Consider the following 15093-nt stretch of genomic DNA (forward strand, 5'->3'; position numbering starts at 1 on the left):
AAAACGAACACGGAAAAACAAAAAATCCCAAGGTCATGAAGGGGTTAATTGGACGCCCAGGGCCACGGACCGGGTCACCGCTGCCGTGATCCTCCCCTTTAAGTACTGCCAGACCCGGCCCGAGTACCCCACGGTCATAGCGGGCGCTCCACTAGCACAGTGAGCATATCATATTATAAAGAGAGGAGTGGGGGAGAAGAAGACAGGAGCAGAGTGAAACAAGAACAAAATCATGTGGGACATTAGCTAGTATATTAGCATGTGTCAGAGCTGGATTCACAGTTACACAGCTCAGAACTGCTGTACAATGTCCTTTATTCTTCTACTACTCCTGGAATCCCTGTGTATTATTATTATTGTTATTTATTTCTATAGCACCATTAATTCCATGGTGCTGTACATGAGAAAAGAGGTTACATACAGGGTTACATAGTTTACAGTAAACAAATTTACAATGACAGACTGGTACAGAGGGGAGAGGACCCTGTCCTTGCGGACTTACATTCTATGGGGAGAGATATCATACCTTGTAGCAGCTACTCTTCCCCCAGTAGCACAGAGAAAATTGAAAATTAAAGATAGAGTCTGCAGAGGATAAAAATATGGGATACAATCATATAATGGCCACGAATAGTGTTATTCTTCATATACCCACATTGCTGCTTACTTTCTTCCCCAACTTTAAAAGTTGCTTATGGACCCAGGGAGGGGAATTGAGAGAAAAAAAACCTTTACTCACTTCCATGACTAGTGGCGCTCCTCCTAAGGGCAATTGTAGTGCTTGATATGAAGAGAGGGATCTGAAGCTACACCGCCATCACTTTTGTGTATGGCTGTTCCTGGGCCGTTTCTGAATGCAGTACCTAGCAGTGTAGCTGTGATTCCAGCTCTGGTTTATATGACATAATCTCTAATTATACGTTTATTTCCTGCTATTGCTGTATCACCACTGATCTTTATATGAATTCAATCAAAAAATATTCAGAGGAGAAGAATGTGTACTTTAGGTTTGCAAGTGCCTAAGTGCGCTGTTAGGAAATTGCCGCCTGCTTCTTCCTACGGTCTTGAAACTTTTTGATGACTTTAATAATCCCGTTTCTCACAGAAGGGCGGCACATTACATAACGCATAGCACTCAGAAGAGAGCATCCTACTCTGTACTTATTCACCAGCAATTGTTATTTTGATGGAGAAAATTGCTGCGTGGAAGCGTAATTCCCACGTCTTTTACATAAATGATAAGCCCAGCCTGGCGGCAGTACTGTGGTTGCCGGCAGCAGTATCCGCGCTCTCCTCGCTGCTGCTTGTAGTTGTGGTTTTGGTACCTGTTTTCCGGATTGCTCGCCTGGAGTTATGAACACATTAAACAACTGTTGTGAGCGGCTCACGCAGTACATTAAATGGAAGCGCTCAATTACTGCTCGTCCCACTGAGCTCGCCGGCTTTAAACACTCTCAGATCTGTAAATGTGAATAAGCGACCATTTACAATAGTACCCTCCTGTATCGTCTTACTGTGAGCGCTCTGGTAATTGAAGTACAAGAAAATGGAGGTTCTGGTTCTAGGCAAAAAACGAACATAAATCAGCACGGTGGCGCAGTGGTTAGCACTGCAGCCTTGCAGCAGCGCTGGAGTCCTGGGTTCGAATCCCACCAAGGACAACATCTGCAAAGAGTTTGTATGTTCTCTCCGTGTTTGCGTGGGTTTCCTCCCACATTCCAAAGACATACTGATAGGGAATTTAGATTGTGAGCCCCATTGGGGACAGCGATGATAATGTCTGTAAAGCGCTGCGGAATATGTTAGCGCTATATAAAAATAAAGATTATTATTATAAAAAAAAAACATAACTGCTTTCTTCTAAAAACAGTGCCACCCCAATCTACAGGTTCTATGTGGTATTGCAGCTCAACCTACATATACTTTAATGGCAGTAAATTGCAATACCAGGCATAACCTGTGGACAGGTGAGGCACCGTTTCTGGAAGAAAGCAGACAAGCTTTATATACATGTAAAACCACTTTAGCTAGTTTTCTGTTATAATAATACATTCACCTTTTAAACCCCTCCCCACCATGGCCAATTTATGTTTTTCCTCTCCTTCTACAAAGCGCTATAACTCTTTTATTTTCTCCTCTCACATAGCCGTCCAAGGTCTTTTTTTGGCAGGACAAGTTGTACTTTTGAATGACGCCATTCATTTTATCATGTAATGTAATGGAAAGCATGAAAAAAGTTCTAAGTGCGTCAAAATTGCAAAAAAAGTGCAATTTTACACATGTTTTTTGGGTGTATTAATCAAGATGTTCACTATATGGTAAAACTAAACTGGCAATTCAATTCTTCAGGTCAGTACGAATACACAGATACCAAGCGTACTATTTTTTTGTTTTTTTCTAATTAAGTGGTGAAGCAAAAATTGTAAATTTGTAAAAAAATATATACTTTTTTTTACCGGTGTCATCAGTTTCTGAAACTCGTAGAGTTTTTAATTTTGGTTGAAGGGGATATCTGAGGGCTTATTTTTATGTGCACGGAGCTGAAGTTTTTATTGATACCATTTTGGGGTAGATGCGATGGTTTGATCGAATTTTATTGCATAGAATGATGCGCCCCACTGCTGGCACACATTATAGGCCACCGTCAGAGATTGACAGCGGCATTTAACAGGTTAACAGCCACAGGCAGACCTCCACTCCACCCATGGTTGTTAGAGGCAGATGATGGCTGAATATCCACCAGTCCCATCGACACTGAATGGAGCCCCTGTTATCGGAAACTCCGGGGTCCCAGCATTAAGACCCTCTGAAGTCAGTAAGTTATCCTTACTATAGGCAGGGGTGTCAAATTCCATGTCCGCGGGCCAAAGCCGGCCCATCATGTCATTTTATGTGGCCTACGAGGTCAAGACACAGATCGACCGTCTCTCATCTTTCCCCCATACAGAGAGCCAGTCTTTTTGCATCCACTGACTGTGATTTCTTTTACAGAGCAATATGGAGGTGTGTGCCGGAGCTCAAATTCTAAGATAACACCCACTCTTTATGCTGGCGCCACCCCGTCTACAAAGTACTGGGTGCGTTCTACATCACACAGCCAGTGGCGGCACAGGAAGTTGGTGTTATCTTGGAATCTGCGCGGACACAGCCGGTACTTAGTACATGGCGGCGGTGCCAGGACAAGGAGCTGTTTACATACTGTACACAGTACACAGATATGAAGGATTCCTGCTCTCACATCGCTATGTGGCTCATGTTCGGAAGCAGCAGCAGCAGCATGGAGAATATATAAAACAGTACTAATCAGTGTAGATGTAAATCCAGATCTGAGTAGAGATAAAACACTTACTAGAAATCTGCAGCACTATCTATGTGTGCGTCTCTGCCTCTGTCATTCAGCTCCTACCTTCTCCTCTCCCTTCTACTCCCCATAGACTTCAATAGGCAGCTGTAATCACATCATCCAATGAGCTGGCAGTCCATCTTATATTGAACAAGGTGGATTTGAGATGTTTTTTTCAGAATGGATGACAAGTTTAGGAGGCGGGAGGAGAGAGGAAGTGGCTCAAAAGTGGAGAAAGAAGCATAATTCTGATTTTTAATTCTTTAGTTTACTGCTTGTTGCTTAGGATACCAGCAACCTCAGAGGTGGCCGGTGTTCCAGGCAAAGAGTATGAAATTTCAAGCTGTTTTCTATATAGTTTGCAAGTGGTGCTCTTCAACGCTCCCACGCTCCTCCGTTGCTGCACAGACAAGGCTGCCACCGCTTGCAACATCAGAGTGTGAGCAGTTTGGACTAGCGGCTCAGCCATCCATGTGGCCTGAACTGTCAATCTTCAGGAGCACACCGACCCCTGGCAAGCAGGAAGACTGGAGAGCGTTGTGCTGCTGAAGAGAACAACTTGAGATTGAGAACACCCTAAGGGTGTAATTTTACTTCTTGCTAGCAGTGGTGTGGAGGCCTGAAATCACCCACTCCGCAAGGATTTGTCATCAAACGCTGACGGGAAGGAGCGCTGCTCTACAGGGGAAATCTGGGACGGAGCAGCAGTGCTCCACACCTGTGCCCAATTATTCTGCAGATCCTTTGGGTCCATCCTCCGATCATAAGAGAAGTCATATCCTAATGATTGCCCATCACTTTCTATATTGGAAAACCCCCTTGAAGCTCCCCGGCCAATGTTGAGCGCCACGTTGGTGCCCACCTTTCCTGGCACCATGTAACGAGCGCCCGTTTCGCTCTCTGTATAAATTGTAATGGAAATATTCATATTGTCACGTAGGGATAGCCCATGACTGTGCTTGTTTGGACTGAGAGGTCAGGATTTTTCATTCTTAACCAACCTCGTGGGCATCCAGAGACATTGCACTTCAGAACGTTTCCATGTAAAGTTCTCCAGATTCGGCCGAAGTCACAATTTCTCGTATTTGACACTGAAATGTTTATTTGAACACGTTTTCAATGACTTTGTATTTTGCTTCCAGGGATCGCACATACCCAGTCCTCCGCAGAAACCGCTGCCGGCAGATCCAAAGTGTACCCGGATGGACGGTGCCTCCAGCTCCGGGCAGGAACATCAAGGAGCCGTGGCTCAGATCACTCCTGTGAGGTACGCTGCAAAGTGACCGCCGTCAGGTGCTGCTACCTCTGCGGCAATGCGCGGGTTAAGTCTGGCAGAACAACAGCAACAAAAAAAAACACAGTTTTATTCTCCGCACCTCACATTTTTGTAAAGTTGAGCGCTTCAGGCGGCAGAGGAACTGGACTGTAAATGAGTTGGATCAGAAACAGTTTTGACTTGTACTTGCCTTCAGCTGTTACAGCAAGGTCTGAAATATCATCAGTGACGGCCCCCGATCCGCCGTACACCCCGGAAAGCTGGATGTTTACAGGTGAAGGGGCAGAAGCCAAATGTCACCATTCAGACTTCCCTTTTCCAGTCGTGTTTTGTAACTGGGGCAAGAAAATAATAAGAGATTTGTAGTGAATTGATGTCATGCCACAGGGAGACCGGGGGAACGAAACACAACAATCAGAGAGAGAGAGCAAAACACAGAAAGCCGAGAGAAACTGCACATATCCACAGAGACAGAGGACATACAGGTACTGCAGGGGAGCAGAGGAAGAGATGGAGGGATGGATAGATAAATAGATAAAATGATGGATAGAAAGATGGATAGATAGATAGATAAATAGATGGATAGATAGGTAGTTGGATGGAGAGAAAGATAGATGATAAAAAGATGAATGGATAGAAAGACGAATAGAAAGATGATTTGATAGATGGATGGATACAAAGATGGATAGATAGATGGATGGAAATATGTATAGTTGGATAGGTAGATGGATGGAAAGAAAGCAGAAAAATGGAACAGCATTGTAAACAGGAATTTTGGGTGCAAGGCCCTCCAAATAAATATCCATTTGTAGAAGTAATATAAAAGAAAAAAGCAGTCGGCACTCCAGCAAACGATGAAAAAGAAATGGACCTTATTAGTCCATGTGGTGTGGTAATGTTTCGGCTGTGATCAACCTTTCTGAAGTCATGGAACGGATGAAAAGATAGATAAATAGAAAGATGGATAGAAAGGTATAGAAATATTACATAAATAGATATTACAAGAAATTAGATAGCTACATTAATAGATATTAGATGTGAGAAAGATATACAGTATATCGATAGATAGATATTAGATAGCTATAAAATAAGTGGTAGATAAATATGTGAGATGATAGATGATAGATAATAGATATATAGATATAGATGGATCATATATATAGATAGACAGACAGATAGATACATAATAAATAATATAGATAGGTAGATAATACATAGATGATAGATAGAAATAGATAGATATTACATAGATAATAGATATTACATAGAGAAATAGATGATAGCTAGATAATAGAAAGCTGATAGATAACAGACAGATATTACATAGATACAGTAGATAGATATTTAGATACAAAAGTACAGCACTTGCACTAAATCACACTTTCTTTCTATGTAGCTAGTGATTTCATGTTATCCTGAACGTGACATCATTTGGGTACAATCACATCGCCAAACATATTGCCTGTACTGACAAGAAGCAAAAACGTTAATCCAGCTGTCTACAGAGGGGATATCTCTGGTTTTATTGATATCCTTAGTCATGCTTCAAGATTTTTTAAAGGATTTGTACCAACATCAGAAACTATTGCCAGAAACACCAATTGATCACAAGACTAAAGGTCCCAAGTTGTCTGTTTGACTGTTCTGGTGCACCACCACTCCAGTTATTGTCTATGTGACTGACAAAAAATAGCCGTGCTCTGTATCTGGTTAGCTCTGTCCATCATATAGACTTGGACTGGAGCCCAGAACCCCAGTTTTCACCATTGGAGACGGTCCCTGTCTTGTGGATAGGTGATAAGGTGTGATCCTGGTATAACCCCCTCATTTGTTTTGGACATTAGTTACAGTACCCACCCAAAGTAGGCACATGAGTGGGATTTCCTTCTAGTGGAAGAGAGATAATATGCATTTACTTTGGGAGGTAAAGGTGGTGGGGACAGGGCGTCCATCGGCCAGATGGGCATTGTGCATTCTAAGTCTGTGTATAGCCTCATTCACATGGCCAAAAGGTCAGAAGCCAAACAAAATGAAACCACAGAAGTGCAGATTCCTTTTCTTTTCTGGCATCCATCAGCAGGTATTGCATGCTCATCCTATTCTAAGAAGACAGGTGCACAATACCTGTCATGCTTCCGAAAGTTGCCACAACAGCCTCTTCTCTCCTTTCCGACAGATGCCACAACAGCCTCTTCTCTCCTTTCCGAGAGATGCCACCTCAGCCTCGACTCTCCCTTCCAACGCATACCACAACAGCCACTTCTTTCCCTTCTAAGAGATGCCACAACAGCCTCTTCTCTCCCTTTCGAGAGGAGCCAAAACAGCCTCTTCTCCCCGTTCCGAGAGATGCCAAAACAGCCTCTCCTCTCCCTTCCGCCAGATGCCACAACTGCCTCTTCTCTCCCTTCCGACAGATGCCACAACAGCCTCTTCTCTCCATTTTGACAGATGCCACAACAGTCTCTTCTCTCCATTTTGACAGATGCCACAACAGCCTCTTCTCTCCATTCCAAGAGATGCCACAACAGCCTCTTCTCTCCCTTCTGCCAGATGCCACAACTGCCTCTTCTCTCCCTTCCGACAGATGCCACAACAGCCTCTTCTCTCCATTTTGACAGATGCCACAACAGCCTCTTCTCTCCCTTCCGAGAGATGCCACAACAGCCTCTTCTCTCCCTTCCGTGAGATACCACAACAGCCTCTTCTTTCCCTTCTGAGAGATGCTACAACAGCCTTTTCTCTCCCTTACGAGAGATTCCACAACAGCATCTTCTCTCTGTTCCGAGAGATGCCACAATAGCCTCTTCTCATCCTTCAGACAGATGCCACAACAGCCTCTTCTCTCCATTCCGAGAGATGCCACAACAGTCTCTTCTCTCCCTTCCGACAGATTCCACAACAGCCTCTTCTCTCCCTTCCGACAGATTCCACAACAGCCTCTTCTCTCCCTTCCGACAGATGCCACAACAGCCTCTTCTCTCCATTTTGACAGATGCCACAACAGCCTCTTCTCTCCCTGTCCGACAGTTGCCACAATAGCCTCTTCTCTCCCTTCCGAGAGATGCCACAACAGCCTCTTCTCTTCCTTACGAGAGATACCAAAACAGCCTCTTCTCCTCCTTCCGAGATGCCACAAGAGCCTCTTCTCTCCCTTCTGAGAGATGCCACAACAGTCTCTTCTCTCTTCCGAGAGATGCCACGACAGCCTCTTCTCTCCCTTCTGACAGATGCCACAACAGCCTCTTCTCTCCCTTCCGAGAGATACCACAACAGCCTCTTCTGTCCCTTCCGAGAGATGCCACAACAGCCTCTTCTCTCCCTTCCGAGAGATGCCACAACAGCCTCTTCTTTCCCTTCCGAGAGAAGCCACAACAGCCTCTTCTCTCCCTTCCGAGAGATACCACAACAGCCTCTTCTCTCCCTTCCGAGAGATACCACAACAAGCTCTTCTCTCCCTTCCAAGAGATACCACAACAGCCTCTTCTCTCCCTTCCGAGATGTCACAACAGCCTCTTCTTTCCCTTCTGAGAGATGCTACAACAGCCTCTTCTCTCCCTTACGAGAGATGCCACAACAGTCTCTTCCATCTTCCGAGAGATGCCACGACAGCCTCTTCTCTCCCTTCTGACAGATGCCACGACAGCCTCTTCTCTCCCTTCCGAGAGATGCCACAACAGCCTCTTCTCTCCATATCCGAGAGATCCCACAACAGCCTCTTCTCTCCCTTCTGACAGATGCCACAACAGCCTCTTCTCTCCCAAAGAATGTAAAAGTGAGAGTCATCGGAAAACCCCTTTAAGGAATTAGAGGAGATGGAATCTTGTCTTGATATAACATGCAGCTTATGGTGATATGAGGAACACATTTTTGTTCTTCGCTATATATGAGGCACCGAGCCTTCTTTGGTGCCACATTTTGCTGTCAGTCACTGGTATTAGGAATATCGTACACACCATGATACCATGAAAACACCCACTGGTGTACAGAGGGGGCCCTTAACAAAGATTAAAATTGGACCCATCCATGATGCCAGAGTTTGTCACCCACAATGTGTTTATTTCTTCACACTTTTTCATAACTCTTCAGCCACCCTTTCTTACAATATTGTTCCTCTGGGGAGGGGAATCTGGATACAATAGCCAATCAGGGCTGGACTTCCTTTCTCCAATGACCTTACAGCTCCTGTATTGCCTGCCCCTATAGGATGTTCACCCCTGAAAACCTCCATCTCTCAGAACAGATTAATAGAAAATGGTCAAATGAATTGTGGATCAAGTAGTCAAATTGATTGAGCTTTCACAAAATTCTATATTGTGAGATGTATTCATCCCTGACAAGAACCGCAACTGTAATTGGAAGAGAAGCCAGAGCATGCTTTCCTTCTGGTTGTAGATTATGAGGCTGGGAAAGGCCTGTGCTGGGAGTCCATTCATTAGTGTCCCTCTCAATGCACAAGTGCATTACCTTCTTGATCTACGATAGAGAGGAGACAAACTTAAAAGACTGCAAAACAGAAGGCGCCAGCTCAGATTCATCGCTGTGCGAAGATCCCCGGGCTGTTAGATTTATTACAGTGTGTGGTCTTTGCACTGCCGAGGCTGTTTATTCAGCAATACTAACAGCGTTCCCACTGCTCGAGTACAACACCTACAATGAATTAAAGACAGATTTTCCGTACAAGTGAAAAATTCATTATCATTCCGATAAAAAAAAAAAAAACATAAAAGGCTGTTCACAAAGTGGTAAATACCAAAGACGTGCGCGGATGTGCAGCCGAGCAGAAATTAATGGTATTCTGGATAGTATATTGGGCCGTATTTACACAATGCAGAATGGCTGTGGGTTTGGTGCGCCACAAATATGCAGCAATGTTAGGGATGGAGGGGGGATTTTAATCAGCAGCAGAAGCCAAGATAAAATCTATAGACTTTTGCTCCAGACTTACTGAGAATATTCTCACAATTTAAAGGGGTAGTCTCACAAACACAACCTCTTAAAGGACATTAACATCTTTGTAGACAATTTTTTATTATCATTTAAATGCATGTTTTTGGCAAAAAAGATATTTTTGTAATAGGGTTTCAATAGAAATATTGAACTGCGTAGTTTTCACAGCTTCTATGTAACACTATACATAGGAGCCTGCAGAATAAGTTAGCAGTGAATCAGTCAGTGAGCTCCTCGTATAATCTCAGACTATTAGTATTATCTCTTCTGATTTATGACCACATCAAAGCAGAAATCCGTAGTGAAAATCTCCAACATATATTGACATGCCACAGCATAAAAATACACACTTCAAGTCGATTTCTGCACAGATTTTTTTCAGTGTGTGGATGAGATATTGTAAAACCTCTAATATGCCGTATACTATCTACCTGGAAAATCTGCAGCGCATCTGCACAGAGTGAACAAACTCTTAATAATTTTATGCAGACCTTAATAGCAGTGTAGGTTAGTGAATAGCTTGCCAACAAAATTCTTGGTTAACTTGGGGTTCTGAAGGAAACAATACCAACATACCTATTGGTCTAGGTGTAATAGTATGCAGGTACTGAGTATGTCACCACGGAACAGACAGACCAACAGTTGAGGGGTTTATTAACAGGAATCAGGTTCTCCTCGCAGGGAGGAAGCGGTGGGAAATAACTAGCAATAAAACAGTGCAAAAATATGGGAGTCAAACGATGTAACAGGAGTAAGCAAGATTTCTTGAGAAAAGAACACTTATCAGTCTGATGAGGACTTGCTTGAAGGGTCGTCTTCTCCAACGTAGGCACCGAGAAACAGCGGCACTTGTCGTCCCTCTGTTGTCCGTGGGCTGAGTAGTCTCTAGGAGCCTGCTGCCTGGGGTTTTGGGAGTTAATGTGGTATGCACAGGCTCTGAGTCTTTAGCTTTTACAGCACAGCCAGGAATCCGGGGATCTGCACTGTTAAGTCTCTGTACCAGGAATCAGGGGCTCTGCACTGTTAAGTCTCTGTACCAGGAATCACAGTCTCTGTACTGATACCGCAGAGACCAGGGGGTAGAAGTCTCTGCACGGGCCAATGTCTCTGCACGGGTCTCAAAGCGCCCCTCTCCAGTCACAGCAGAGTCCGCTTTCAAGTACTCACAGGATGCAGTCTTTCTGGGCAGTCTCCCTGTATTTGTCCTCAGACCGGGAGCTCTCTCCCCGAGCGCAGCTGCACCCTGCTCTGACTGCTGCTCCCGCTGCTGTCTCCTGCGCGCGTGCCTTTCCCGCTCTCTGCCCGCTTCCTTCCTGTCCCAGTCTCTAAGTCTGCCCCCTGGGGAAACTGCAGCACAGCTCAATGGTTCCAGGCACAGAGCCGAGAAGGTAACCGCCCCCAGACTCTTCTGGTGTTTCACCTCCTTACATAGGGTAATCAAGTGGTATGGTAACACCCATGAGGTTGGTGCGGCTGTGCTCAGAAGGAGTAGAGTAAAAAGGATAGAGAGGACTGTGCAGCTGTGCATGGAAAGAATAGAGAGGACTGTGCAGCAGTGAAGAGAGAGTAGAGAAGACAGAGCAGCAGTGCAGAAAAACAATAGAAAGGACTGTGGGGCTGTGCAAGGAAGGAATAGAGAGAACTGTGCAACAGTGCAGGGAAAGAATAGAGAGGACTGTGCAGCTGTGCAGAGAAAGAATAGAGAGGGCTGTGCATGGAAAGAATAGAGAGGACTGTGCAGCAGTGCAGAGGAAGAATAGAGAGGACTGCGGCTGTGCAGGGAAATAATAGAGGAGAGGACTGTACGGCAGTGCAGAGAAAGAATAGAGAGGACTGCGGCTGTGCAGGGAAAGAATTGAGAGGAATATGCAGCAGTGCAGGGAAAGAACAGAGGACTGTGCAGCAGTGCGCAGAGAGGATTGTGCAGCAGTGCAGGGAAAGAATATAGAGGACTGTGCAGCAGCGCAGAGAAAGAATAGAGAGGGCTGTACGGCAGTGCAAAGAAAGAATAGAAAGGACTGTGCGGCTGTGCAGGGAAAAAATAGAGAGGACTGTTCAGCAGTGCACAGAAAGAATAGAGAGGACTGTTCAGCAGTGCAGAGACAGAATAGAGAGGAATGTGCAGAGAAAGAATAGAGAAGACTGCAGCTGTGCAGAGAAAGAATAGAGAGAAGTGTGTGGCAGTTCAGGGAATAAATATAGAGGACTGCGTGGCTGTGCAGGGAAAAATAGAGAGGCCTGTGTAGCAGTGCAGAGAAAGCATAGAGAGGACGGTGCGGCTGTGGAGGGAAAGAATAGAGAGGACTGTGCAGCAGTGCAGAGAAAGAATAGAGAGGACTGTGCAGCTGTGCAGGGAAAGAATAGAGAAGGCTGTGCAGCTGTGCAGAGAAAGAATACAGAGGACTGCGGCTGTGCAGGGAAAGAATTGAGAGGAAGATGCAGCAGTGCAGGGAAAGAACAGAGGACTGTGCAGCAGTGCGCAGAGAGGATTGTGCATCAGTGCAGGAAAAGAATAGAGAGGACTGTGCAGCAGTCCAGGGATAGAGAGGACTGTGCAGCTGTGCAGAGAAAGAATAGAGAGGACTGTGCAGCATTGCAGAGAAAGAATAGAGAGGACTGTGCGGCTGTGCAGAGAAAGAATAGAGAGAGCTGTGCAGAGAAAGAATAGAGAGGACTGTGCAGAGAAAGAATAGAGAGGACTGTGCAGCATTGCAGGGAAAGAATAGAGAGGACTGTGCAGCAGTCCAGGGATAGAGAGGACTGTGCAGCTGTGCAGAGAAAGAATAGAGACGACTGTGCAGCATTGCAGAGAAAGAATAGAGAGGACTGTGCGGCTGTGCAGAGAAAGAATAGAGAGAGCTGTGCAGAGAAAGAATAGAGAGGACTGTGCAGAGAAAGAATAGAGTGGACTGTGCAGCTGTGCAGAGAAAGAATAGAGAGGACTGTGCAGCTGTGCAGAGAAAGAATAGAGAGGACTGTGCAGCATTGCAGAGAAAGAAGAGAAAACTGTGCGGCTGTGCAGAGGAAGAATAGAGAGGGCTGTGCGGCTGTGCAGAGAAAGAATAGAGAGGGCTGTATGGCAGTGCAGAGAAAAAATAGAAAGGACTGTGCGGCTGTGCAGGGAAAAAATAGAGAGGATTTTGCAGCAGTGCACAGAAAGAACAGAGAGGACTGTGCGGCTGTGCAGAGAAAGAATAGAGAGGACTGTGCAGCTGTGCAGAGAAAGAGTAGAGAGAGCTGTGCAGAGAAAGAATAGAGAGGACTGTGCAGCTGTGCAGAGAAAGAATAGAGAGGACTGTGCAGCTGTGCAGGGAAAGAATAGAGAAGACTGTGCAGCTGTGCAGAGAAAGAATAGAGAAGACTGTGCAGCTGTGCAGAGAAAGAATAGAGAGGACTGTGCAGAGAAAGAATAGAGAGGGCTGTGCAGCTGTGCAGGGAAAGAATAGAGAAGACTGTGCAGCTGTGCAGAGAAAGAATAGAGAGGACTGTGCAGCAGTGCAGGGATAGAGAGGACTGTGCAGCTGTGCAGAGAAAGAATAGAGAGGACTGTGCAGCATTGCAGAGAAAGAATAGAGAGGGCTGTGCAGCTGTGCAGAGAAAGAATAGAGAGGAATGTGCAGAGAAAGAATAGAGTGGACTGTGCAGCTGTGCAGAGAAAGAATAGAGAGGACTGTGCAGCATTGCGGAGAAAGAATAGAGAGAACTGTGCGGCTGTGCAGAGGAAGAATAGAGAGGGCTGTGCAGAGAAAGAATAGAGAGGACTGTGCAGCTGTGCAGAGAAAGAATAGAGAGGGCTGTGCAGCTGTGCAGAGAAAGAATAGAGAGGAATGTGCAGAGAAAGAATAGAGTGGACTGTGCAGCTGTGCAGAGAAAGAATAGAGAGGACTGTGCAGCATTGCGGAGAAAGAATAGAGAGAACTGTGCGGCTGTGCAGAGGAAGAATAGAGAGGGCTGTGCAGAGAAAGAATAGAGAGGACTGTGCAGCTGTGCAGAGAAAGAATAGAGAGAAGTGTGTGGCAGTTCAGGGAATAAATAGAGAGGACTGTGTAGGGAAGTGATAGAGAGGACTGCAGACTCACAGGTAAAGAATAGACAGGACTGAGCAGTTGTGATTGAATAGCTATTCACTATGATCGAGCACAGTGCTTTAAAACTCCACTGCAGCAGTTTTTTCTTATTGTACCGGTGGAGTGGTGCTGCTAATCTAAGGTCCCTGTCTTATAGTTACCTGCTGCTGTTTTCATCTTCACCTCATTCTAGTTCCTATAGGCTTGCATTGAGCACTTGGAGCGCCCCCAAGGGCTAGGGGAACTCGGTACCAGGCCCTTCGGTTCTCAAGGGGGATGTCACGGTGGCTGACCCGGTCCGTGGCCCTAGGGACGCCCATTGTAAATGGGGGAAGGTCTTTAAAGGGATAATGTTCATGACGCCACCTGTGGTATTCAGTCAGGGTGACCGACGCTGCTGTGGGGTCCGCTGGGGTGATGATATGGCAGCTGGATGGTATACCTTCCCACAGGTGAAGTATGTCCCCAGGGCTTCCCAGTGTGTAGATGGTGGATGGTGAAAGGCGCAGTGAAGAACAAGGACGAAAGATTGCAGTCTCTTTACCTTTACCGAAGGCTTCAGCGTCCACAGTCCAGAGCACCAGATCACAGGGCAGGCAGAGTCCAGCCGGTCTGAAGGCAAATCCAGAGTCCCCTTATCCAGGTGAAAATCAGTAGCCTTCCTCTAGCGCCTGAGTGTTGTAGTCCCTTCCTGCTGAGCTTCTCGGTAAGGTCCTCACAACTATTGTGGATGTTATGTCTTTCTCTCTGTCCCCCTGATGGTAAGCATAGGACAAACCCGTATGACTGATGGCCTGAGGCTTTTTACAGGGACTCTAGCATGCCCTGGCCCCCACAGTTGCCACCGTGCCTCCTGGGTAAAGGGTCGAGCAACTAATATGGAATTAGCTGTCCTGCCGGTTTCTGGAGCCAGGCTTGGAGACGATGACTCCCTCTGTGTTCCGGCTACCGGCTTCTGCACCTCAGAAGGAGGCAGCCTTTTACAGGGCAGAACTCCTTCTAGTTTCCTCTCCTTTTGCTATGACTTTGTTTCTCACTCTCTGCAATTCAATTCCCTTCAATGTCTCTTTCTTTGGATGCTGCCGCATCGGTAGGCAGGCGCAGCTCCGTGGCCTTCTGTCTAGGCCTCTGACAGGATCCCACCCCTGTCAGGGACCCACTACCTGAGCGGAGCCCAGATAGCATCTCACTGGGTGAAGCCCAGTCAGCCTCCGCCAGACTGGTGCTGCCTGGGTGAAACCCAGTCAGCTTCTGCCTAACTTCCTAACCAGACCACTGGTTTTACCTAATTGTGAAGAGTGCCCTAATAAATAGGAGCATACCTCTTCCTGGTGGACTGGAGTGTGAAGTGTGCTGTGTGGTTTGTGATACCTGGTAAAGTGATCTCCTTTATTGCCTTCAGACGTAACATCACTCCCCCTGGTGGAAGAATGTCATTACTGCAACGACCAGGACCCTGG

The 15093-nt window shown here is 46.0% G+C and overlaps 1 protein-coding gene across 1 annotated transcript in view; it reads left to right on the forward strand.

Moving 5' to 3' along the window:
* Positions 1-15093, forward strand: part of ADAM12 (ADAM metallopeptidase domain 12) — a 636998-nt gene that overhangs the window by 616798 nt on the left and 5107 nt on the right. Inside the window, exon 22 of the mRNA XM_069753950.1 lies at positions 4486-4610. Coding sequence (XP_069610051.1) covers positions 4486-4610 — 125 coding nt within the window. The remainder of the gene's footprint in view (positions 1-4485; positions 4611-15093) is intronic.

Source organism: Ranitomeya imitator, chromosome 2, assembly GCF_032444005.1.
Source record: "Ranitomeya imitator isolate aRanImi1 chromosome 2, aRanImi1.pri, whole genome shotgun sequence".
In the NCBI taxonomy this organism is placed as follows: Eukaryota; Metazoa; Chordata; class Amphibia; order Anura; family Dendrobatidae; genus Ranitomeya; species Ranitomeya imitator.